The sequence below is a fragment of the Anomalospiza imberbis genome, chromosome 1 (genome assembly GCF_031753505.1).
Source record: "Anomalospiza imberbis isolate Cuckoo-Finch-1a 21T00152 chromosome 1, ASM3175350v1, whole genome shotgun sequence".
NCBI classification, from domain to species: Eukaryota; Metazoa; Chordata; class Aves; order Passeriformes; family Viduidae; genus Anomalospiza; species Anomalospiza imberbis.
The window spans coordinates 88,346,933-88,374,489 of record NC_089681.1 but is presented as its reverse complement, the minus strand read 5'-3'; the positions used below and the strand labels follow the sequence as shown (position 1 = coordinate 88,374,489).

At 39.5% G+C, this 27,557-nt stretch overlaps 1 protein-coding gene across 1 annotated transcript in view; it reads right to left on the bottom strand.

The window, feature by feature from the left end:
• HIVEP1 (HIVEP zinc finger 1) overlaps positions 1-27,557 on the bottom strand; it is a 77,019-nt gene that overhangs the window by 40,758 nt on the left and 8,704 nt on the right. The window contains 1 exon segment of the mRNA XM_068186231.1: positions 9,223-9,276. Coding sequence (XP_068042332.1) covers positions 9,223-9,276 — 54 coding nt within the window.

Sequence of the window (27,557 nt, the reverse complement as noted above, 5' to 3'; positions counted from 1 at the left end):
CCAGTCTAAGCCAAAGCAGGAACCAGTTCCACCTAATTATCCATGTGAAAATAAAAGCTACTTAAATATAAATAGTTAAAGAAACTACACCGCCAGAAATTAACTAAAATAGCTCAGGGACATTCAGAAATTTTCCTTGAGTGTAAGGCAATGTTGTCAACGGTTTCACAACTGAAGTACCTGTTTGTAATTTAAGGATGTCCAACTGTTACTGGAAAGTCAGGATTTGGCTAACAAATAATCAGAGCAACTTTTACCTCTAACACCACTGAAGAAGAAAAGCCATGAAAACAGAATGATAGACAGGCTCATGAAACAGCAGCCAGTTTAAGGGTTTTCAGCAGAGAGCAACTGCTACATGGTCACCTGAGACACTGAATGCAAAATAGCCAAACATGAATCTGGGGAGAAAAAACAGAAATGAAAGGAACAAGATGGTTAACTAAACCATCCCTGCAAATAATGATGTTCAAACAGAACAAGCTTCTTAGTCACATTCTCCGAATTTCTTTAACATAATCTTCCATCTGAAAAGCAGGGCTGAAATGGAGCCATTTCCATACTGCCTGTACTAACTCACCAGGAATAAAGAGTAGGAAAGAGCTCACACCTAACAACCTCATTTAAAGACAGAGAAAGGAAAGGACTAGGAGGTTTGGCATAGAGAGTAGGAAAAGTCCCATACAGCAGATTTTTCTTTTGGGACTAAATGGTGCTGTGAACGCGACAGAAGTAGAGTAAAAGTCCATTTGACTGAAATCTAGATGTGAGAAATGTCCTAACCAAGGAATATCCAGATTGTGGTTGTGTCGTGCTGCAGGTGGAAATTATGATCTCCCCCAGGGTAGGTTTGCTTCAGCATCAGTGGGAAGCCCCCAATTCTGAGACCTCCGAGCTACTCAGAGTCCTTCCCCGAGCCTCACCTGCCCTTTATCCATAAATGTGCACAGTCTCTCTTTTTGTGCACAGTCTCACAGTCTCACACATCTATATATTCAAGAAGATTCCTAAGAAAGGCTCCATGCAGGTCAGCCCAATAAGCATATAGTTACCAGAGAGTGGTACATTTCATCCAACTCATCACTCATCCATTTTTATATTGTATTTTCCCTTCTGAAACAGATCAAAGGAAACTAACAACTCCCAGAGCTAAAGGAGTATCAGGAAAATATGAAGAAAACCACTCATTACTCATATGTAAGGCAGACTACAAGGAAGCTAACAAGTAAAAACCTTGCATTTCCACAACTGGCTTGCTCCCAGTTCACATCAGCTAAAATTAGCACCCTATTGAATTCACTACATGCGTGTGTGTAGGTATGCTCTCAAATTAGCCAGTTTGTTAGCTCAGCATCCTCCCACCATAAAAATGAGCTTGTTCTGGCCTCAGATTCTATAAAGTTGAAAGAAATTATTCTATTCATTAAAGCAGGACTAAGCTCAAAATGTTGCTGTGTCTGAAAACATAGCCACTGATTTAACAATGTACTGTACAGTGGATTTGGAATAGATACTTTCCATTTACTATCAGGAAGATGCTTTTCCAATGATTGTTTTATAATGTTAATTTGTAAAATGTCCCTTTGAAAATTATACTTGCAGGTTGGAATCTCTTTTGCTGAACTGTCACTCAGAAAATTTGCCATACTTGTCAGGAGAAGTCAAAATACTATCACTTTAATATCCCATTAATGTTTTAACCAAGTTCTCATAATAGCTCCAAAGGATGAAATTTTCAATTTAAAACTGTAAATCTGTTTGTCTGCCTGTCAAAACAACACCAGCTCTTGCTATGTCTAGCACCAGCAGTAGATATACCGAGCAGGTTTCATCTGCTAGTTGTCTAAACTAAATGTACTAACAGAAGAAAATTTAAATAGAAATAACAGATACAGACATTGACTCACAATGTAGGAGGTCTACAGGAGCCAGAAAACTTCCCTGGGTTAAGCCCATAGTCTAACGTTGTCTAACGTTGTCAGAGCACAGAACATGTAAGCATCTCCATTTTTATCAGTTTGCCCCCACTGGCTAAGTGGGGACATTAAACTGTACTTAACTGTTGAATACAAGAGCAAGGAAAAATGAGGTTAAATTATATCAGAGACTATTTCTGTTCCTGCAAAAGTCAGGAGAGTTTTCTCACTGTTCTTTGTGGGCACAAACCCTGTATTGAATGTGCTTGAAGACAGAAAGGACCTCTCAAGTTGTCACTGTTGTTATTAGCAGCACACAATGTTCCTTCAATGTGAAAGCATCAGAGATTTTAAGAATAGATGTGACTTTATGAAAACGTGAGATCTTGTACGACATGAGCTATAGACATGAATAGTTCCTGCATTAAGCCAATCATAGATGTCTGAGCTGATGTAAATATTTTAGGAAGACATTTCAGTCTTTAATTAAAGCCTTATAGTTTGACACACAGAGAACAATTTAAATAAACTACCTCTCAGATAGATGTATTGACATATTTAAATGCAGATACAAACACTTGATGAAATCAAGTATAAGGAAAATGCACAAGTGAATTGCTCAAAATCTCACTGCTAAGTGGTAGTTTTGAACACTTTGAAAGTAAAAGCTAGGTAGTTCTGGTGTATGTAAAAGAAAATAAAAAAGCTAATCCTCTCACCAGCATTAAGTCACAAACACGACATTACTGTAATTTGCAATTTTTGAAGATTATATACTTCCATTTAGAATGACTGTATTTCTAGCCCATAGGGTTGCTAAAGATAAGGATGAGAAGATGAAAAGAATCAAATAAAACTCTGGGTCTTGGTTATGTACCTTGCCCAAAAAGTAAGGAAGTTTCCTACAAATACAAAATGAAAAGAAAATGTTTTGGACTAAGGATAGTACACTGGTACCACAAAGCAGCAAAGAATCAGAGAGCTTCTGTACCTGCGAGCTTCCTGGAAAAATTCAAGGAAACATCTCAGGAGGATGAAATCACACCAAGCATGTAAATCAAACCATGTAAATTGTTCAGCATCACATTTCCAGATTTTTGTCTGATACCTCCCTTTCTCATTTCACTTCCTATTTCCCCCAAGTGAAAGAATACAGTATTGACTGCACCTGTCTGGCTGTGTTCAATGCCAAGGTGCCAGGTTTGATAAGCCTTTGAGCAACCCAGTCTAGTGAAAGGTGTTTCTGACCATGGCAGGGGATTTGGAAGAGGCTAGAACTAGATGATCTTTAAGGTCCCTTCCAACCCAAACCATTCTATGATTCTGTGATGGCCTAGGGAGCAGGGCATATCACCAGCATGCAGTGCTCCCACCTGCTTTTTTGGAGAGGTGTAGTGGCAGAAGGCAGGAATGGGAGTGCCTGTGAGGAGGGGAGAGGAGGGAAGGTACCTGGCTGCTCCTTTGGGGCCAGATGGTGGGCTGGTAAGAGTCATCTGTAAGCTGGGACATGACAACATGAAAACAGCAGCAATCTTTAAAGTAAGACATATGCAATGCTTTGTTTATCTAAGCAGAATGCTGGTATATTTACAATAATTGATTTCAAACTCCCTCTATAATTTTGTCAACAACATGCAATCAGGTAACAAGGGGGATGATAAAGTGGGGAGGATTTAGAAAAACTCTCAAGATACATAATATGTCTACCATGAATCTGCAGCAGAACATATATTTGTGAACTAAAGTCTCATACTTACATTTATAAAGACAAATCTTCTCACTCAAATCTCAGTGCTGTTCAGTGTACTAGAAAAATAACATTCCAGTTAAAAAAACAGCAGATGGGCAAACAAGGTAAAGGGCATTTAATTTTGGTTGCCTCTTCTCCATGCCAACACACTGCTTTGAAGGGACTGCAAGTGTGGGAGGGGAACATATGTGCAATGTGGATTGTGCATCTCAGAGAGTATTTGGTGGTGAACACAATCTCTCCTTTCTTTCCTCTTTCTATGCACGACAGCTCAAAGGTCCGCTCCCTCCAGGGGTGGTTCCACACAGCTATACTGGGACCGAAGGAAGCAAATGGAGAGTCATGTTCTACACGCAAGCAGTGACTACAGAGCCACTCCACCAAACACTGCTTCAACCTTTAGGCTTCAGAGACAGATCAGCACCCAGTGAAAATTATGATGGAGGTTTCAGGCAGCTCCATGACAGAGGCTGGAAATAAAGGTGTACTTCAACAGCACCCCAGAAGTTGCTTGGACCTTGCTGGAGTCCAAACCAGGGCTTTGAATGGTTCTGTTGAGGTGGTTTCTCAGTGAGCATTGACAGAACCTCCGGCTATTTGAACAATCACTGATCAAGTCAAGCAAAGCTCTCAAACCTGCCAACAATGTTTCTGTATCTCAAAATAAATCTGAAGAGGCTCTACTGATATCAAAGCATAGGACTGTGGAAAGAGAGCTGATCTGGGTGAAATTCTGGTACTGTCTCAGGGACAAACTGCAGTACCTATGAAAGGGAATGCTATAATCAAGACAGATCTGCCACAGTTGGCCTCTGGAATAAGTGAGAGTAACTGAGAAATTCAGCTTCACAGACTAGAAAGTGAACAGCTATGTTGAGGATCTGAAACTGATGACACAAAAGAATAAACAGCTTAGTATTTAAATTCCTGCATCTCCACCTGAAGGCAAGACACTGAAAAAGCTCTTTAAGGAATGTGGAAAGGATGGAGTGAGAAACTACAGCAACTTGACTGGTAGGCAAATTACAGACTAAAATAGGTGCCAAATAGACCTTAGCACAGACTCTTTAATTCAAGTGAGTACTCCATAATGAGTACTCACTATCAGAATGAGCAAACTGCAAGGGACCAACATAACTGACCTGGAATTAAGTAACAGCTTATTCCTTGCAGGACAGCCTGCAAATCTAAACTCCAATGAGGTTGATGAACACATGCATGTTTCCAGTTCAATGCAGACCACCCTATAGTCTGAGGACACAACAATAGCCATGAATGATAAGGAGAACGAAGAAATCCATCTTCATCTTACCCAGAAATTTATCATTGACCCTTTTGGCTGTGATACAGCAAGAAGCAGTTACCTGAAATGATGGAGTCCAAACAGCCCGAGAGACCCCAGGCATACAGGCATACAGGCATGGTAGGCATACAGAGCATACATCTGTATTGCCTACCTATGAGATGAGATGGTCCTTTTGGAAACCTTTTATCCATTTTCTGGCAAATCTTGGTGCTGCCAGAGTTTGTCACCAACTTGAGTGTTTTGAATGCTCCCTGAACATCCAAAAGCAGAGAGAGAGAGATTTAGGCGGCAGTCAGCATTGCTGACACCAAGTATGGAGACAGACAAGTTTGTTCCACTACTCCTAAGGAACGCAATGGTCGTGGTGGTAGTGCTGATGTACCTAGGATCCAGAGTGCTGTGACAGGCAAAGAACTGCTGCAATGGTTAAAGCAGGAAACAAAATGCTTACAGCACTCCAGAGGCTGGACTGTCTCTGAGGATGACCAAATCAGATGCCTCTGTGGTGATCACAATCTGACAGAACTTGACTTGTCTGGAAGGGAGAAGACAGAGAGACATCCTTGGAGTGGCTTTCTTAGGAGGATGGCCACTGGCAGATCAAAGATAAAGCAGCTGCATTCACCTGAATGCTTTCCAGCCCACAATATCCAGTGAGTCCCACACCACGGAAAACTTCAACTGCATTCTCAAGGAGAGATTTTGTGTAGTTCAAGCTCATCATCCCTTCCAGATTTTAAAGAACACCATGTGGAGCAAGACCTTCTCTATCACACTAATTAAACCCCGAACATGTCTCAGAAGACAAAATTCAGCCGCAAAGTGGGGGCACACCCAGGGTGTAAAAGAGCATTGGGAGATAGCAGCAAAAATAAGGAGAAGCACAGTTTCTCCTCCTGAAAATTCAGAGTAATAACTGGGCAGCAGAGAGAAAACGAAACAACACCGAGAATTAGCCACCTTCCACACTTGCTGAGCAGAAAGCTGAGCACAGCCCCTAATGAACATGTTTCTGGTCTCAAGTGGTTATTTGAATCAAGGCCATTTGAATAACTTGTGGACTATCACTTCAAAAAACAAAAAAGCAGTTGCAACTTTATATTAAATAACTAAAGTGCAAACTTGAAAACTGTGTCTTCCCATTTACTGCCTCATTTGTGCCTGAGTCCTATTCCAATTTGCACTTAATTGGATTACTATAGCTAATGGCAAAATGAGGTGTTAAATACATGTATTTCTGTAGTCAATTAAATTCAACTTAAATCCCAAACATATATAAAGTTATGACTGATCAGGGCACAAAGCTACTCAGCAGAAACTCAGCGCAAATAAACTTATGAAAAACTCCTCCCCACAAATACATTGTGCCACTGACAGCTCCTCTGACAGAGCAAGACTCAACTTATGATAAATTCCACAAAATTACATTTCTTAATCATTTCAGATAGAAAATAAACAAATTTAAAGTGATATAGATGAACTGAAAGCCAAAATAAATTAACCAAGGGGAAAAATGTACTGTCATACTTCACACAAATCTGTATACACAGGATTGTGATTTACAATAACTTATGTGAATATGTGCATATTTTTGTTTACTTGTTTGGCTCAAAACATGTATTTTCTTTTTTTCAGCAGCCTTCAGAGTCTAAAGCTTCAAATAAATAATTTTATTTACTTCATATGACCAAGAATGTGATCTATTCAGGCATTTAAGAAACTAAAAAAAACCCACAGTGGCAGAGGACAGTTTTAATTTGAAAATAGTAACTTTATTACCTCAGTTATTTCTGTATCAGTTTTCAATGTAAAACTTTATTTTTCAATTTCCAGCCATAACAATTTAGGCTAGAAGCCAAAAATTAAGTCAAATCTCTCTTTGATTCTGAAACGCTTGAAAGCTGAGTGCTACCATCACATAAACCCTTGTAACTCCATCCCTTTCAGAGTACATTGCTAAGTTAACCCTAGAGAATTTATCTTCCTTTATGCTAAGATGTTACTGGGCCACACGTGAGAACAAATGCCTGAAAGCAGAGGTTAGCTCGTCTTTAGCTTGAACACATCATCACAAAAAATCATCCAGAGCAGTATTAATTTTGTGAGACCATCAGCAACAAGAACAGACAGCAATACCTTACGTGCCATTGGATGACAATACCCCTTATCTATGATACACTAAATAGAAATACATAAGAAATGCTTAATAGAAGGTCTAGTTTGTTCAAAAGTCTCCGCAAACATTTGAAAGCCCGCTATCTAGCCACTTATGTTTTATCTTTTCCACCTTTTATAAATACATAGAGCAGTCCTGATACTCATGAGACAGTTTATATCAAACATCTTGAAATATGAAACCAGCTACAAGTTTGGAGAAAAAAAAGCTGAGCAAAATATGGACAAGATTTATAAAAGTGTGAAGGCAGTGGATAAGGTGAGTGTAGAACTGCTATTTAACAATTCACAATGCTTTAGCTAGGGCTGTTTCCTGTTGAAAATAAAAGGAAAATTGGAAATTGAGGAGAACAAATAAAATCCTGTATTTTTAATGTCATTGCTAGTGAACTACTTGCTGCCAGAAAATGTTGGGTGCAAGCAGCATTTAATCAACTATACTCATAGATAACAGCTCCATGAGTGTCTAGATTATAAAGGGATGAGGCAGACATCCCTAAGGGTAAGATGCTAAAGGAAGTGGCCAGACTTATGTGGTGTCCTTGAACAGTACATCCCACTCCCTCCACTGGAGGCCAAATGCTGGGCCAGAGAGACCCTGCTGAGATCCACTTGGGTATGTGTTCTGCTCTCTAATCTTCAAAAAGTTTTAAAGTTCATTGTTTTGAAAGATAATAAACCTTCCAGGACAGAGCATCAACAATTTACAACACTATTCACAGATGTGTCACAGGCCAGATGGGTAGCTCACCACCACTGAAAGGTGAATGCCAACCCAGAAAAAACCAAAACACTGACACCAGGTACTAGAAAATATCTCATCTGCTAAATCCAGCAGCTCAAGAGAAGTAAGGCTGCTGCTGCTCCACACCCTCAGGTCCAACCAGTAGTAAGGCTGAAAATATTCTCCCAAGAGGGGCATATACACAGATCAAACACACACACACCCATACACACGTACATATATATGGCTGGACATACAGATCCTGGACAGACACTCTGAGCACTCCTACCTCATCCTGCTCCTTGATCTGGCTAAGCAGGGCAAAGGTCCACTAATGGAAATATTTCTATGCATCCAGGGTGGATCTCACCAGCAGCTTGGCTCAGCCACCCGTGGATCCCAGACTCCTCAGTTGCTGCACCTGGACATATCAGCCCTCAGGGTTGCAGCCCCACCAGAGTTGATGGCACAGAGCATTACACAACCCCCAAAAGCTTTTACCCTGCATCCCCTAATGTGTTCTACACCCCCAGCTAGCAACTCTTAGTCCAAAAAGTGAACTGCAGAGCTGTTCCTTGACTCCACATGGAGACAGTTTCACTCCTAGACATGGGCTGGGGCTCTGCAGGCACAGGCCTGAGAGGAGACTGGGCAGGATCACTCTTTCTCTGAGTCCTTGATCTGGGTTTCTTCCTGCTCGTTTGCTCCTCCAAGCTGTTGACATAACCTCTCATGTCTCTCCCATGATGGGCCCAGTAGTAACCTGGCAAAGTTCTGTCTGGGCTCCCCAGACTGTGTCTGGGCATCCCCACGGTATGCAGATGAGATTTATGACACAACCACACACATATCACTGCATTCAGTCAGCCATTCTTGAAATAGAACGACTTTGCACCAGCTTTCTAAGCTCTAACACAGAGGTTACGTCTGCCACAGGTCATCTGTTTCTTAAAATAAGCTGTGATGATCAGTCCCTTTCCTCAGCATCTGCTGGAAATCATCACCATACTGCTCACCATAAACTGAGTATGGCTGTTAATGATTAGGTAAATCACATAATGAACTAAGGGTTAGCGCAGGCTGTGGTCAGCAATGTTCATGTCCCTGATGCTACAGCTTCAGCGATCTCATCAAGGTCAAGGCAGCTACTTGAGTGGTTAAAACAAAGCCTTTGTGTCTCAGCTGAAGTGGGACATTACAGACAGAGCCCCTCATATGCAGACAGACATGCCTGGGGCCTCATCCAGTGCCCAGTCCAGCCAAGTCTTTTCACTGACACAGGAAGGCTTTGGAGCAGCTTCTAGAATGACAATACTTATTTTCTATTTAATTTTTTGGGGGTTGTTATTACCTCTCTGTTGGTCTTCTGTTCCATTAAGTTGCTTTTGTGCTTCTTCAATTTTGTCTGCAAGAAAGAGAGGTCACTATTAAAATACATCTATAAAAAAGGCAAGATTGTAGTAAATAATTTACTGAAATCAGTCTTGAAATATCTGTTTATATTTAGAAGTGATATCATTCCTGTGTAACTATGTGGTACATTATGAGTAATACAACCATATAAAATTTTATCATGTTTTACCAGGGAGGCTATTGACATGTTAAATTACACGGAACCACAGAAAGAAAAGCACTGGCACTGGATCTGCAGTTAACAGCTAATCCCACTGTAGCTTCCTACCATCTATAATAACGTGTGCAGTCAGGGGACTCTTTGGAATAGGTATTATGTTGCATTACAGAGTGTTTTAATACAATTTTGAAAAATGCTATTAGAACAAGTCAATGTTGCATTAAACATAGTGAGAAGAACAGCAAACAGGATTTGTTAAGTGAAGCAGAGTGGAAGGAGAGTTGTGCTTTGCCTGCTGTTGCATAGAAGGTCCCATGGAAAGAGGGGTCCTTGTTCTGCATGTGTGCATGTTTGCATGTGCAGAGCAAGAAGCAAGAAAAGATGCAACTGGAGTGAATAAAAATTCGAAACCGATCTTCTTTTGAAAGCAAACAGTCCTCTGAGTAGGTTCAGGATCAAAGGTTGCATTGGTAAGAAGCAGCAGCACTGGGAGAGGCTGGACTCTCCCTCTTGGTGCTCTGAACATCACACTATGGCCTGACTGACCAAGATCTATCTGAGCTTGGAACATGGCTTTCAGATGTAAACGATCATTTTCTAAAATACCTGTGAAAACCTTTTTTCCTTGTATTTTTTTTTCCTCTTTTCCCCTGGTGGGGTCAGTTTTTATTGAACTAAATTGAAACAACAGAATATAACTGGATTCATCCTAAATCCCTCAGACTCTATTGGTGCAACTCAAGAAATGCCAGACTTCATGGCTGCCATACACAGAAGGAGGACAACAGCCCTGCAAAGCCCTCACCTCTCTCTTTACAAGCATGGAGGCTTCACTCAGTCTGACTTTTACTCAACCTTGCTATACAACACAAGGTTTCAAAAAATGGCTCTTTCCTCAACACAATTCTTAAAAAGTGGGTTTAAATGACTTCTCTACTATTTATCAGCAGAATCACTCAAGCATCTTGGAACCCTTTGTTCACAGTTGAAGTCTGATACGGTTTCTCGATTATTTCCTCCATAGAACCAAATAATAGTAACTGAATCAAACCCTTGCAGCTTTTAAGACTGAGTTTTGTTGAGATCACTCTGGTTCTGAATTTCTGTTTTTCAGAACAAGTACCATGTTTCCTTTCTCATTAAATCTCAGTAACTTATCCGCTGTACATTGTCCCAGAGAATGTACCAGAACATCTCACAAGGGTGCTAACTGAGAAGACTCCCCAAGCTTCTCATGAGAAAGACTACCACGGCAATTTTAAAAGCCAAACTTCTTCCTGCTTCCCCTGGGGTTAGTGAGACATACGTACGTATTTAACAGAAAGTTTTATCACATTTTCTTTTGTACTAACTTACTGGCTGCTGAAGACAAACACAACTCAAAAAGAGCACAATCCTTCACCATCTCTTTACCAAGCCAGTTAAGCAGGCTTACTTTAAACACAGAAGACTCAATATTTAATGCTTTCCTGGATTAAATACTACAGCTGAAATACTAAATGTATTCATACTTTTTTTTTAATAGGAAGGGATTTAAATAACCATTTCCAACAAAAAAAAAAAAAAAAGGAAATGTAAACAAAGCATATTTTATATACATGTGCCACTAATACTATCAGAGGACAATATATCTAGCAATTTTACATGGTTTTTCCACAGACTGTTGCTTTGCAGAAAGGTGATGGAATAAGCAATTTACAAAGTTGCAGGACAGCCGATAAAATATATGAACACACAGGAAAAAAGAAGTATCAACAAATTAGCCATGTAAATGGAGCTGTAGATTTTACCAAAGACAACAAGAAATCAAATCTATAGCTTGGCTCTCAAACTCACTTTCCCTATGCTTAGAGATATATTTAATGCACAATATATGGTGTTTCTGCTCTCAGAGTAAATGTTTTGTCAAGAAAACTTACTCCTAAGTACATAGACAACTGTAGTTTTATTATTAAAATTATTATCTGCATATTTCACATAAATGCTACAAGAAATATATGCATTTAAATTCACAATCATCCTACTTTTTAGAGAAAAATTACTTAAGTATTTTGGAATCACACTACATGATATTGCCAGAAAGATTACAGGCTTTGATCTCCTTAACTGAATACTCTTTCTCTCTTATTGAAAAAAAAATAAATATCAGTTCATATCAGTAATTCCCAACCATTTCTTTGTCAGACTGTAATCCCAAACAAAGAACTACAGATAACAGAAATAATAGCTAGGTAAACAGGTGACTGGTACACAGCCAGAAAGTCTCCTACACTTCCTGCCTCTCCTGATACGTTTTCCCCAAGGAGTTATTTTTGCTGTGTATATTTCTTCATACCCATGGCAGTATTTCTGTGTAGAACAGTTTTGAACATTCTGAACACTGAAAAATCTTGGTGTTGATGCTGGAAACCAAAACCAGTGATCTGGACTGTAAATGAGACATGGGCAATAACATCAGTTTGGGGCTAAATGCTTTGTTAGGGTCTACATCCTCCTAATGGCCAGCATCACATGCTACCTGCTCTGGCTACTGCATCGAGGCATGTCCAAGCCATCGCACAAAATCTGCAGCAGCTGCTTCCTGCCCTGCTGCATTTTACAGCTACAGATCCTACACAGGCAACTGCCTGACAGACCACTGTGTTTCAGGCTGGAGGGAAGAACTGGGTTATCCCTAAGGGCCATGGAGCAGGTGGCAAGAGCAGGCTTAGAGCCAAGTACCCCAGCAACACCAAAAGGCAGCCTTCCCCAGGTCTTCTGCCAACTCGCACGTATGCCAGCAATAGCTTGCTAACAAATTTATATTATCCATTCATCTCCTCGTGTGCCATTAAATTAGCTGTATGTCAAACATCCTAAGGAAAATTATTTCCGATAATATCCCACATTCTGTCATAATTATATTATAGGTGCTCTAATGGTGCACACCTTTGAAAACGCTTTATAATCAAAAATACACCACACAAAAAATCATCTGTAAAGCCCAGGAGGAATGAAAAACCAAGAAGTCCTCTATTTAATTGCAAATAATATTACCCAATCCAATAATTGTTTGGTTTAATATTATTTCAGAATTAAATCTCTGATACTGTCTAACCTGAACATTTTACAAAGGAAACATTTCCTTGTCACTGGAATATTATCTACTTCTACTAGGATAAGAGAAAGACATTTAACTAATGGGAATTTCTAATACATGGTAGATATGGCACTCTCTTAATTTCCGCTAAGTGCCAGACTATTACATATCTTGACTACTATCCTAATGGCCCCAACCTTCAGCAGACAGCCTCCTGGAGTTGCACACATCTAGAAGCAAATGTTAGTGACAGACACACTCTCATTGAAGATGGGACACTTCTCACCAAGCACTTACTAGAGGGGAAAATGTAGAGGTGCAATGAAAGAGGAAATCATCATGTGCATCACTGTAGAGAATGGAGATTCCATGTGACAGCACTGCAATGAGCCACAGAGCCAGCTCTTGGCCATCCCACGCAGATGCAATCCACGAAAATGCGAATCACAAGTAGCATAATGCAATAGTTTTATTTATACATTTTACATATAAATAATATATACACACACATACCTGCATATGTGTAAAAGAAAATGAAACAATGGGCACAATGGTTTTCCTTACGCCAGCATGAAAACTTTTCCTGTTATTCTCCACCACAGCTCTCCCAGCAGGTATCTGCTGTGTGGAAATACCATCAAATTCCTTGAGGTTTTAAATATGTAATGTAACTGTGCTTTTTAGGAATGCAAGGAAGGAGACTGGCATGCAGTAAAATACGCTTCTTGTTTTACACACCTCCTGCTGTGATAGATCATTACAAGGATACCAACAGTCTGAATTAGATATGGTGGCACTGTGGTGGGGTTTTAAATGAAAAAATAAACCAGATTTTTCAACAGCTTTACAGTCTCTATTTTTGGTATTCACTGAAAGATAGAACCTCACAGATTTTAATTAATTCATAAATAAAATGTAATTTACAGAGATTTTTTCAAAGATATTATCCCATTAATGTATAAAACCTTGAATATGTCTAGTATTCTATGTATCAGATACGCATTACAAATTTCCTGAGAGATTTTGAAGGCCTTACTTAGATGGTGAGTTAAGGAAAATAAAGTCTTACTAATTTCAGCAGGGAAAGCAGAAATACTGAAAAGTGTGAGGTTGGCAAAGTACAAAACCAGTAATTTACGACAGCAATTTAAGCTGGAGCACAACGTATTTTCTAGTAGGTGTTTGTGGGTTTGGTTTTTTCATCTCTGTATGCTTTTTTTTTTTTTTTTTTTCTGCTCACAAGTGTCCCCAGAGCAGCATAATGAGATGACTTTGTCCTGTTGAACAAGTCACCCCACCCCATACAATGACAACACACAGACGAATTAAGTCACTGAGGAAGACCTACTTTTAAGCTTCCAGGAAAGCTTACAAGGGAGTGGTCGGTGTAAATTCATTAAGCTTTTGCAAAGCACACAAACAGGAGGATTTTTCATTGCACATATTTGTATGTGTATCACTGTAAATAGGAGAATTTTTTTGCTTCTTATTTACGATGTACAATTGTTGCCCTAAAACAGTAAGTGTTTTGCTGTATTTAGGTTTTTAATCACAGATACTCTGTTTACAGGTAAGTGGAAAATTAGCAGATTTGGACCATTTTGGATGCTGAGAACAGGCTATGACATCAAAACTTTTAAAAATACAAGCATTACATCTTGCCTGAAAGGCTAGAGTTATATCTTCAAATATTTAACCAAAACAACTGGAAGGAAAATATCAGCATATTTTTTTCCCTTCAGTTAAAGACAAGAACAATTCTCAGGCCTTAGGCCTGAGTCATCCTAAAAATACCTCCTGCAAAACAGCTTCAGATGACAGCAGATTCTCTTCTTGCTTTCTCATAAATCACACTCTCTTACCTTGCTGCATCAGAAGACATTTGAAAAGTAATTTAGAAAATCAATTTGTTATGGTTTTAAGACGGACACAAAGAAAGATGTCACTTCAATTATTTTTTCTTGCATTGATCATGTAGATTGGGGCAGAAAAAAATCAAAGTGACAAAATATTCTTCAGCTGAAGTACATTAATACAATCAGTCTTTATGCACTGGGCAGTATTACTGAAAACAATTGTCAATGGGCTTTTATGTGTGGGGGGAGAGGGGTGTGCACAGCTTAAGAAAAACACTGATGAAAGTATAAAATGCTGCATTTTGCATCCACTACTTAAATTCAGAGAGCAAGTGAAAACAGGTTGAGTCCCTGCATGAAAATCTCTGTCTTCAGACTATTGAAACCCACCAGGCTCATGTGCAAGTAACAAAGTGCTTCACATTTCATTGGATGAGAAGTGTGCCTGAAAGCATTATTAAATAATTTAAACAAACAAATAAAAAGAATACCCTGAGCGCCAGACAGGTGGTGCAGAATGGCACATCTTATGAATCATAGAATAGTTTGGGTTGAAAAGAGCCCTCAGAGATCCTTTAATTCCAGCCCCCCAGCCACCGGCAAAGACACTTTCCACTGAAACACTCAAAGCCCCAGCCAGCCTGGTCTTGAACATCTCCAGGGCTCAGATTTGACACAGAGGACCTGAGCCCCGCCCCACATCCCATCTGAGCCATTTCACACCTCCCCCAGAGGGAAGACTCATGCTCGAAGTAGCAGTGCCCATTGCAGTGCAGGCAGGGCAGGAAAGGCAGCCACATGAAGCCAACGAACAACGCAAAGATGATGCAAGCTTGGAGGATTTCCCAGATGGCAGGTTCCCTTGGCACGGGAGACAGTGTTTAATCCCAAGACACCCTGCCTGCAGCTGTGGGTACCCACCTGGGACTGGGGAGCATGCAGAAGCACCCACGCTCCACTGCAAGGGGGCTGTGATGCTTGTCTTTCCCTTTTGCTAGGAGGAGGAAAGGCTCTTTACAACCTGCTAAAACAAGAACGCTGTAGTCCTAATGTGTTTTGGTTAACTGAGATGAATCCCAAGACTTCCTTTAACCAGCTCATTAAGGAAAAAAAAAAACAACCAAAAAACCAAAAACCTAACCCAAAACCCCAGAGTCTTGTCTGTACAAGGAGCCCATTAGGCTAATTGGGAGGTGGTGCAGCCGGTGGGATGCTGCCTTTTGGGGAGCGCAGAGGCTCGGCAGGCCCCTGCATGTCCCCACACTGCAGGAGAGCCTCCAAACCTGAAACCCAACCAGCCAAGCCGGGGTCCCGACTGCACCCTGGGCACGGCAGCACCGTCCCTCTATGCTGAAGGAGGGGACACTGCACCCAGGGGTGCAAGGGCTGGCAGACACAGGTAGCTGAGGATGCCTTTGATGGCCCCAAGTTTCCACCACTGCCCTCCTACCACAAAGCAAACACCTTCAAAGCTGGCAGACAGCGGCGAGAAGGCATTTCATGAAACCCACTGGACGAGGCACTCTTCTCACTCAGATTTAAATCTACTTTTAATTAGAAACCCCTCTTCTGTCCCCATACACTTCCTTTTTCCAGTTTAATGAGGAACACTCAAGATTAAAAGGAAGAGATCAGATGAGGAAATACAGTCTTTTCATCTTTATAATTTCATACTGTGGGAACTTGACACTTTTTGGCGTATGACTTGTTTTGTGGTTTCTCCTTCCCAGCTGGGGCTTAGAGAATCACAGCATCACAGCTTAGTGAGTTGCCAAATGCTGAGCCTGATAACTGATAGCACGGATGTCCCCAGCCTATCAAAAATGCAAGGTAAAACAGATTAAATCTCAAGTTTGCCCAGTACTATGGGATATGAAGACTGTTTGTACAGGGGTAAAAAAAGATCTCTTAAAAACGATGCAAATTCAAAACTCTTAACAACTAGTAAGGTGATGCAGCAGCAGTCATCTTATTAAGTGCTATAAACTACTTTTTTAAATATCTAAAATGAGATTTTAAACAATTTAAAATGTTCCACTAGTCATTATAACCTTGACTAATGACCTGTTTGATCAGTTTTTCAGAAAAATTTGATGCATTTTCATTTTAATGTCAACTTTGAATGCTCATCATACTCCCTGCCATATATAATTATTTGCATTTAAAAATGAAGAACTCGTGACAGATACTTTATATAACCCTGCTGAAAACAGAAAATGAAAATCCTCCTTTTAATATTTTTCATTTTAAGAAAAAAATTGGCTTGTATATTTGAAAATACAATCTATAATCTCCAGTTTAAATTTGTATCAGCAATGATCTGCTGTACTGTATATACAATGAAACAGTCTATGCAAAGGCTGTATATAAATTAAATATATAATGGCTTTATCCTTGCCATCACATATCTTACTCAAATATGTTAAGGGCTCCCGATGAGGTTGGCAAGGTGTATGTACATAAATTACATAAGCACTTTACATTTGAACCCAAACTCTGTCCCTCTGTCATTTATTTGTGACTGGGGACCTTTCAATCTTGTGTTTGTTTGTTTGTTTGTTCCCATGATTTGAGTTTTTATTATGAGGCTTCTAAACTCATTAAAAACTGAACACAGGTGGGGGTGGGGAGGAAGAGAATTTTTGGATGACTGTCGCCTTACAGAAGGATATAGCAAACAGCGAGGCACCTGTGGGGAGAGGCAGAGTAGCTGCCAAGCATAAAATTTCAGAAGTGTAGGTGAAGTATCTTCAGAAATACCTCCTGCCTGGCACCTTCTCAGCCTGCGTAAGCCAACACTTGCCAGGGCTAATTCCTTTTCCACCTGCCCCACAAAGCCAGGTGATCCTGCATCCTGTGTGTGCTTCTGAGAGCACCCAGCTGAGTCGCCAGAGATAATTCCTTTACACATTGTCTCCCTCTGGTACCGAATAACAAACACAAGTACTGATTGCATGCATTTGCATAGCTCCTAATTAGCCATCTAGCACAATAATTAACCCATCGCTATGCTGATCCTACGGCATTGTTCTACCCCACTGCCAAATTGCAGCTGCCTACCTAGGACAGGGTGATTATTATCACTAAAATCTGCATGGTAATTACTTAACAGCCTCTAGGGTATTCACTGTTCCGAGGCTGGGCTTTGGCTTTTTGGGTGTTTTTTTTAATACCTAACCCAATATCAGTGTTAGAAGTTAAAATATTAAAGCCATGAGTTGCTCTAGTTCACCACCTTCTCCAAGCTGCAGCTAGGAGCACCTTCATACCTTCTGCACTGAGACAGGCTCCCTCCCTTGGCAGGTTTACTGGCCTATGATCTGTTATCCCAAAACTGGAAAAAGGTGTGGTTTTCAATTATATATAGATATAAATATTTTTTTGAAGTCTGACACAAATTAAATAAATGCCATTGAAATAACTGAAACCATTAAAAAAAAAACAACAAACCAAACTGGCAGCTTTTCTACTCACTGGAAACATATCAAAATAATAGTATGTGCAGCGCAAAAGATTTCATTAAATTATGTATTTTTTCAAATACACATCCTTAACCAAAGCAACGAACACTGGAGCCAGCCACTCCCCAGCCAAACAGGGGAAAAAGTTTCCATGCATCTTTCTGGTACTCTGAAAGCACTTTTTCTCAGCTGCATGGCTGGTGAGTGAGGGAGGGCTTGCCCAAGACAAAAAGGCACAAAACTGGTTCAACAGGTAGAACACCACCAAGAGTTGGTGTTTCATCACCTGAGACAACAGTATAGAGGCTTTCTGCAAGTTCTCTGAGGGGTCAAACTTCCCTGTAATTTCTCCTTCTATTTCTGGACTTCCTCCAACAGACATCAGGTAAGGAGATGCATTCAGCACAAGGAACCTACAGCACCAAAAACCCTGTTGAAGCAGAGATTAATTTTCTTAAGATTAGCATATACCCTAAAAAACTATCTCTTTATTGAGATTCTAAAGTGTCTATAGAAATGGTTTAAAATATGAGATCTTTAGTAGGACTTTGGATACTGAAGTTCTTATAGTTACCTGATATTAAGATGGACAATAAATAGTACTGCTGGCTAATGAAAAAGGAAGTTTTTGATGACTAGCAAAAAACCAAAACAAATCGAAAGCCCACAAGACAAGCCAGAAGTCCAGCCCAACATCTTGCCTCCAAAGGCAGCTGACAGCGGAAGTTGAGGGAAAAGCAGAGGAGTAAGTTGCAGCTTCTGAAACCAGGCAGCTCTGAAGTGAGCCCCAGGAGCTGTTCTTAAACTTCATGGGTCCCACATATTATTCCTACATTAGTTTCTCCAAGTATCATATGAATATATGGGAGCTTTTCATACTGCTTTTCACATCTTTCTTCAAACTTCAAACGGCCTCATCTATGTAAGTCATTCCTTACACAAAAACTGTTCAACAGACTTACGACCTCTGGCAGCTTTTGCGGTGCTATTTTATCCTCTTTGGATGTGGAAGTGAAGAAGGGAAAGACAATTAGAAGGAAGACATCAGAATTGATCCCACTGTTAGAAATGAAGGCACACCATGACAGATGCTACTATGACAGATATGTTTTTCTGTACTACTGCCATAAATATTCCTAATGCTTTATTTGCTTTTTGACAGCTAGCAAGTATACGTGACTTTGCCACATAAATGACCCCCAGATCTCATGCCCAAGTGTTAACAAGCAACCCAATTTAAATGAAAAGTTTAAATAATTTTGCTATGGACATCACATTTATCTGCACTGAATTTCATTCGTCATTTTTGCAATTTGGTTGCACAGCAACCTAATGTCATTTTGAAATCCTGCGCAATTTCATTTGCATCTTCATCTTCATCTCCCTTGATAACTTCCATCAAATCAGCAACATTGTCACTTCCTGCTCTTTTCCCAGATCACTCAAGCAAATGGGAATTGACAGTAGCACATTTCTATTAACTGTAAAACAGCAGGCAATGTTTGCCTGCTAAGGAGCAGATATTGACTGCAAAATGTGTAAATATCAGCCTCTCAGTAAATTTACACACAAGGGATTTTTCTGCTGGGCTATATTGGGGATGTTCACTTGATACTGTGTCTTCTTTAAAACCCTGCCCTTATTTCCAACCTGTCGTTAAAATCCAGCCTGCCCAAACACTGTAATTCCTACACCATGTACAGCCCAAAGTACAAAGCGCCTCTGGGTCGCCACCTCCAGCCACCCTGCATACTCCTTCCTCACCAGCTCCTGCCTGTGCTGGAGCATCTTCATGTGATACCTCAACAACTGGACCAACTCCAACACACAGCTTGGGGCTTTTCCACACTGAAGGGCAGCTGCCTTTTTATGCTAGTCAGTAAATCCTCTTCCAACTGGGCTGCAAAGTGATATCTTCAAATATAAAATCACTCTTTTAGCATGACTAAGCATTAAGCGAAAAGTCAGAGTTTTTCATTAACTTGACTAAGGTATCTCATTGTTTGCTTACTTGTTTTTCCAAGAACTTAGTGAGTCTTAATGTCAGTCTAACATACGAACTGTCATAACAGCATCAGCGAGTCTTAGTGCTAGAAAACAAAAAAACCTAAAAATCCACCAATCGCTCGCTATACTAGACCTTGCTCTACAGACTTTGTAAGCTTACTTTTCCATAGTAATTTTCTATTTTTGCCCTGAATTTTACATGCCAAATGAAACATTACTAGCTACAGCTTTAAAGTGAAAAACCAACATCGAAACCAGATTCACAAAATGAAAAACACCTTTGAAAAGATAGTCAATACAAGCTGATGTAGAACTAAGTGTACCTGAAACACAAAACTTTAGCAAAGGCACAAATATATGACATTTTTCATGTTAGCAGTGTGCTGCAGCCAGGAACAGGGGCTTAGCCACTTTAAGAGGCTTACAAACCAAACAGCCCTAGGGAGTTCATGTTCTTTCCCCTGGTCAAATTATAAATTGGTGGTGATACATATTAAGCCAATATCTCATTTCACTGGCTCATTTTACTGTTATCCTCTATCTGCTCCCATCCTCCTTCAATACCTGAGTCAAAAACTAGGTCTAGAGTATCCCAGTGAGCATGTGGGTCTTTTCCAACCCATGTGCTATTCCTGACAAAGATGGCAGGAGGGAGGATAAACCATTTCCCCAGAAACTGTTCATGCCCTGCCTGTGTTTTGGCAGACCCTAAGCAGAGCAAGTTAGTGGTGTGGTGATTACACTACAGCATCCAAATTTTCCCAGACACACCCCAAGGAATGACTTGGGGAAGGAGGGGACCAATCAGCAGGCTTTCAGTGAGGAAATCAGGTGTGCCAGGGAGATGTTCGGTACTGAAAGGACAGTTCACATCATTATGAAGGGATAATTTCTGGTCACAACCACACACCAGGTTGTGTTGTGCTGAGGCTGTGCTCGGCTTTAAGCACTAACCTGGCTACCCTACAAACCATATGAGCCATTTTCAAGCTCTCCTCTGCTTCTGTTCTCCAAGAAGATTTCTGTTTGGAGCAGGATTGTGCTGGTCCCAAAGTACTTGTTAAAACCTGTCTCCAGCACAGCCAGCTCTATCTCTCCTCCTCCATGCCTGCTCCAGTTGGTCCTGGGAGCCAAGAAGAGAGGCTAGTCCCAGGGCCACCCCTGCTGCAGTCTCCCTGCTCCTGGTTTCACCCACAGACACCCTGCCCACCCTGGCTCACCCATATGGACAGCAGTACCCATGTTTGTGACCACTGCAAGAAGTCAAAATTGCTCAGATCATACAAATCCACTAAAAGGGAGCAGAGACAACTGAATTTATACAGAAAGGGAATAGAACAGTGAAATCTTTAATCAATCCTCCAAAGCAGAGTCCCAACCAAAATTGTTTTTCTTTCTCTCACTTCAAGGAGGGCTGGGAGTTTTTAAAAAATTTGCCCGAGACAGTAATCAGCACCAAATCTGAAGAAAAAACCCTAAAATGACATTTCTCTTCCACTCCATGAAAGACAATACATTCTCTCCCAGGAAATAAAAGAAGGGAGGCTGAAGTATCTGGCATTCCTATTTTGATTATCTCCAAGATACCCTTGGATAAGAAATCAGCTCTTGGAAAAAAATATCCTGGAATACTGACACTGCAAATTTAGCTCATTGACTTTTATACAAAAATCCCTAGTTATTACAAGTAGCTGAGAAAGTTTTGTACGGTAAATAAATAATAGAAAACAAATATGGCAGTGCAGATAGTTAAGTATATTATGAATATGCTATGAGGTGTTTTGAAAGATGAAGAAAAAATTTTATAGATCAATTCACATTTACCTTGTCCCACAAGAAGTACAGTTCTTATTGCTATGGAACAGAAAGCTACTATGAATTATTTAAAAAAACCCAACAAGTAAAATCTACACCAATCGAAAACCCAGCCCTCTTCCCTTCTTTTGCTAGGCACAGTGGTGAAATTTTATTTCTGCACTTGCAAGCTTAGGAAGATAATTAATGAGCTACTTCTTAAACACCTACGAAATGATGGCACTCTGCAATGTGAACATCACCCAAGTGTTTTTTCTCTGTTTTATTTAGAATTCATGCTCAATTTTGTGCTGTCTGATTGAAGATGAGGGGGCGGTGAGGAACGTGGGGGAGAAAGCCACAGCAAGCTGCTGCACACACCATCCTGCTCCTGCATTTGGAAGTGAACAATTCAACCTGGAGGGAGCTTACTTCAAAAACCATGTGCCAAAGTGAACATCCAAGGATTTCAAGTGCTCAAAGAAATTTTTTTTTTGGTCTTTGACATAAAGATTTTACATTAGTTGACCCCATGCCACAACAGAGTAGAAATAATTACATGCAACTTCATTAACTAATTTACAGTAAGATTTTTTTTGTTTTGTTGGAACAATGACTTCTGGAAAATTTGGTGGGTGGGAGAAGAGATTATCAGAATGTGACACTTGACTAAAACAATGAAAATGAGAACCCAGTAGAATGTCCTGAAACTGCTTTTTGGTTTTGTTTTTATTAAGTTTGTTCGGACATTTTCTTGGTAGCACTAAAATTAATGATTCAAGAAACAGACCCAAATTTCCTGAACTATTCAGATTTTAAAGGGCATGTCCTCCCTTCCCCTAAATATACTCTAATCTATTTATTTCAGTTTTAAATGTTGTACCTGTTTACAGAAGTATTTTTCTCTTTTTTTCCCCAACAGTTCAGCTAAAATAAATTCCTGCTTGAAGTTTCTATATTTCCTGGCAGAGAAAGGCTGAGATAAAAATTGTGCATGGTTAATAAGAAGGAAAGGAACACTGGAAACTTCATTTGCACAAGGAGGGGAAGGAAGACAGAGAACAAGGCCAACTGGATGACCTCTCTTGCTCTCTCGATTTCTGTTTTGAGGAGGTTCACAGTGATTAGTAAACCACTGAGTCTCCCGGGCCTGAGCACCTGGAGATGTGTTGAGGGAAAAGGCTTGGCCAACTTCTCACTAAAGCTTACATCTTGAACATTTCAACCAAGTTAAGAAATCATAGTGATGGCCTGCCAAGGAACAAATGTTGCTTCCCTAAGACTTACTCTTCTCCACTTATAATCTTCTCCAAATTCACTTTGCTCATTGTTACGAATCATCACACAAAACTGCAGGAATGACTGGATTTTCTAGCACAGAAGAAACAGAAGAAAGGCTGGACTCCGTGCTCCTCAGCCTCTCTCAGGTTTTCTCACTCGCCAACCCCTCCTCAGCCAGAATCACATCAGCAAGACCAAGTTCCTCCCACCTATAGCCACCAGATTCACCTGGTGCTGATATTTAGGGCTGTGAGTTGTGGGCATCCACCAAATGCACAGATCTGTTACTGCCAGTGTGAACTAGAGTAGGTCAAAGGCTTCTGATGGCTCTGACTTGAAGGAGACCTCATTTTCCTCTCATTCTTTATCATACTCAAAAATAGGAATAGTTTGCTCCATGTGGAAACTGATGAGAGAAGGAAATAACACAGGAGAACAAATGCAGCATAAAAGATAGCACAGGGAAAAAAAAAAAAAAGAAAAATATTACTAAGTACAATACAAGGCATATAAAAAGTGGCTACACTGTAGAAATGATTCACTGAAATTATTTGCTTCTTTTGCTTCCTTTTTCCTGAGAAAATGATAGATCAGTTCATATTTTGAGGAATCTACTTAGGAGAAATCACAGCAAGTAGGAAAATACTAAACACATTATTTCCCATTTCTTTTCCCTTTTTAACAAAACAATGGACAATACTTTATCAGTGACTAAATTTAATTAAAATAAATGCTCTTACAGCAAATGACCTGGATGCTTTCATATCTTGGGCAGTCTTTCTGTACAGCTTCTTATTTTCTGTAGCTACAATTCATAAATACAAACTGAATAATCTTGGGTTAATTCTGAGACAAGACTAACCAATTTCTTATAGATTGTCAAGTATTTGGCTTATGGTTTCATGCTGTAGAATAAATTTTAAGCACAGAATACTTTCAGAGAAAGAAATAAAAGAATCAATAAATTAACCACATCCAAAAGTCAACCTCACATCCCATACCCTTTCCATTCATATCAAGTTTCTAGTTTAGGTCTTTAAATACTTTAGTTTTCATTTAACCATTTTAGTAATTACTTCCAACCATATTAAATGAAGACAGTTTTATTTTTAAGAACTTCTAGAAATTATGCTTTATTCAAATTGAATACTCAACCACTATTCATTAACCTCAAGCCAGGATTCAGTAACAGAATCCAACCTTAATTACCAATTATCATCTAGATAAAATTTTCACACTCGTAGTAGATGATCTTTAAGATTTTGGTGGCTCCAATTTCATTACCTCATGTGCTACAGTAAACAGAAAATTTGGAAATTATCACTCCAAATTTAACACAAAAGCAGGGACAAATCCAGTGGCACTCATTAAATACCCCTTGAAAAATTAGGACTTAAATATGGAAAATCCGATAAAAATTATTACCAGGATATAGTTCTGAGCATTCAAATAGTTTAATTTCCTGGTTTAATTCCCAGCTGAACTACAGGCTGTCATACCTTTCGAGTCACCTTCTTACAGGACAGCTGGAGGAATGCAGCCCAACCAGCACATTAGCAGCCTAAATTTTGGACTACGGGAAAGTGTTTGTACCTGTAATGCTTTGTTACAACAAGAATGCTAAGATAAAAAGCCACAATCAAAGCACTGAAATACATAAAGAAAGAAATAGGTCAAATCCCTGTATCTTTTTAAACTACTCATAACATTCAATTTATGATCTTTTGGTCTGTGGTGCTGAAGAATTGACCTGCAGGTCTTGATGACTCTCTGAAAATAACCACATAGCACATAAAGTTCATTCCTGGGCACTTTGCTGGTTTATTTTTTTAATTCTTTGTAGGAAGGGTCAGTCTTTACAGAAAAAATATTAGGCTGCTTCTGGAAAAATACAGACAATACAACTATATCAGAAATAAAAAAAAAGTTCAAAGAGCAATACAAATACAAAGGGAATCATCTACAAAGCCTGTAGATGATTCCCAGTGAGAAGAATCTGAAAGTTTACAGCAGTTTAATTTACAGAGAGGTAAGGAATATTTGAAATAAGGGTATATTAAACAATAAATGATACAGGGAAGGTCAAACTGAGCATTAGTGGAATAGAAGACCAAACCGAAGCTCTGTAACTCTTGCTTCCCAAGCCCAGCTGGGAGTGACCTCAGTGTAACCACCAAAACATGACAGTGACTGCTGCTCACCAACTCCATCACAACCACAGCGATCAAACAGCAAGAGGAGCGTGTCTATTTTCAACAGCAGCTTGCAGCTAAAGGTATTTTCAGCAAATTTGATACTCAACCCAAATAACTAAGATGACATTTTTACACCAGAAAATTAAGTTAAATTAAATTAAGAAAATTAAATTACTACTAAGATTTAATGATTAAGGTAAACCCATGTAGTTTTACCATGCATTTTTATGGTCACATCTCACCCAAAATGCAAATTTGTAGACTGATGAATTCACATTCTCTTGTTTGCTGATACAAACACTTCAGCTGTAGTCAGAAGCACACCTGATCACTGACACTTCAGTATTTCTTTTAAACAATACAGACTTTTAAATTTGTAAGCTGTTTCCAGTTGGCACCACTTTATTTCAAACCATCTCAATTAATATAATTCAAGCATGGAAAGGAATTATTGTTTTGCAATATTTTAGCTTTCACAAACCCATTCCCAGGCCCATCCATGCTGAGTCATCTCCCATGTTCTCCCCTCCACCTGACAGCCACCCATGGCCCACAAGAACACAAAGCCAGCTCCTGTTTTGACATCTGTCCTTCCCCAAATGAACCTCAAAGGACCATTTTGAACCAACCTAGTGAAAATGTTTAAAACAATGTTTTGCAACATACTTATGTTCCAGTAATAGCTATGCTTATACATTTTACAGTGCTACATGTGACAATATATATGACATGACATCTAAGTCTTGATCTGTCTTAACATTTTGGAGATTGCTCTGACTAAAATTAAAAACATTGATAGGCAAAACGAAGCTCAATATTTTGCAAACTAAGCTGCCATGTCTCCCTCTACATATGCCTATGAATGTACACATTTTTAAGAATGCATAATTAACTGTAAGAAAATAGTTCTCAGAAACCAGAAAGCTAAAGTATTTATATCAAAAGCTGAATCTTTCTCACTCTATCTGCACAAATAAACCCACTAAAGCTGCCAGCTTTGTCAAAGTGAGCAAGATTAGGTTCTAAACATAAATCAATTTAAGCAGTCAGAAACCTACAAGAAGTACTAAAAATGCTTTCAAATTCCTTGTAGATTGCTACAAAATAAAAGTCATTGACATGTCTCTGGAAACAGTTGCCAGTCTCGGGAAACAAAGTTAGTATTTTCTAAGACAGCATTGCTACCACATTTCTATTAGGGACATATAAAAACTGATTACATTGCTGGTATTTCTAGATAGTATTGCAAGGGTGGTTTATAGATGGGGAATGGGGAGGTGGTGGTGATGAAAGGGGATACTGATCTTACAACTGCAATGTCATTCAAAATCCCAAGTATTCCTCCACACTGGGTCAGATTTGCGTTGTTCTGATTTGGTTTAATTTTGTTGGGGTTGGCATTTTTTGTTTCTGTTTGGGTTTTTTCTGGTTGCTCTTTTTTGCTTCCAAATTTTGCTATGTATTTATAGCCATAGAAGTCAGTAAAGTGACTTGATTTGTGAGAGGCACTACAATCAGACAGATCTAAGATAAAAATAAAACTCATTATCTTTAAGGTTGCTCTCAAAAGTCAGCTATCATACTGGCATCACAAAAAATTAATTCATCAGTATATTTTTGACAAGCACGTTTTTTTCCTCCAAAAGGTCATTTTTCTAAATTAAGCTAAGTATTAAATATCTTTGCTGTTCTGTCACACATCTCAAACTTAACTCCTGAAATGTTTTCACAGTAAAATCAAATTACATTTGAAATAAACATATGAAATAAAGTTTCACATGCATTTAAATTTGACATTTGTACCATAAGCAATGTAAGCAAACACAAAGGTCTGTTTGTATGTTTTATAAACTACATTAATGGAAAATGTGCTTACTTGGTAAATACAGTATAGCCTAGTTTTGCCCAGAAAGCGTCCTTGTTTTAGAACTCCCCTAAATGCACACTGTTAAGCATGAGAGGCAGATCTGGAAATCACTGCTGTTCATATCACAGTCTGCTAGTGAAGGATTAGGACCATATTTACTGAGCATGTGCCAGAATCATAAAATAGTTTGGGTTGGAAGGGACCTTCAGAGATCACCTAATGCAATCCCCTGCATTGAGCAGGGACATCTTAAGGAGATCAGCTTGCTCAGAGCCCCATCCAACCTGACCTTGACTGTTTCTAGAGATGGTGCACCCAACACCTCTCTGGGTAATCTGTTCCAATATCTCACCACCCTCACAGTAAATAATTTCTTCTTTATATCTAATATAAATTCACCCTCTTTTGATTTAAAGTCATTACCCCTTGTCCTATCACTAATGCTCTTGTATTAAGTCCCTTCCCATCTGTGTGGGCTTTCCTTACTGAACTAAAGAACCCAGACCTATATCCTGCACCCTGTGCCCTGCTGCATGCCACCTCTACATCCTCCCCTATCTTTCCCATCTCTCA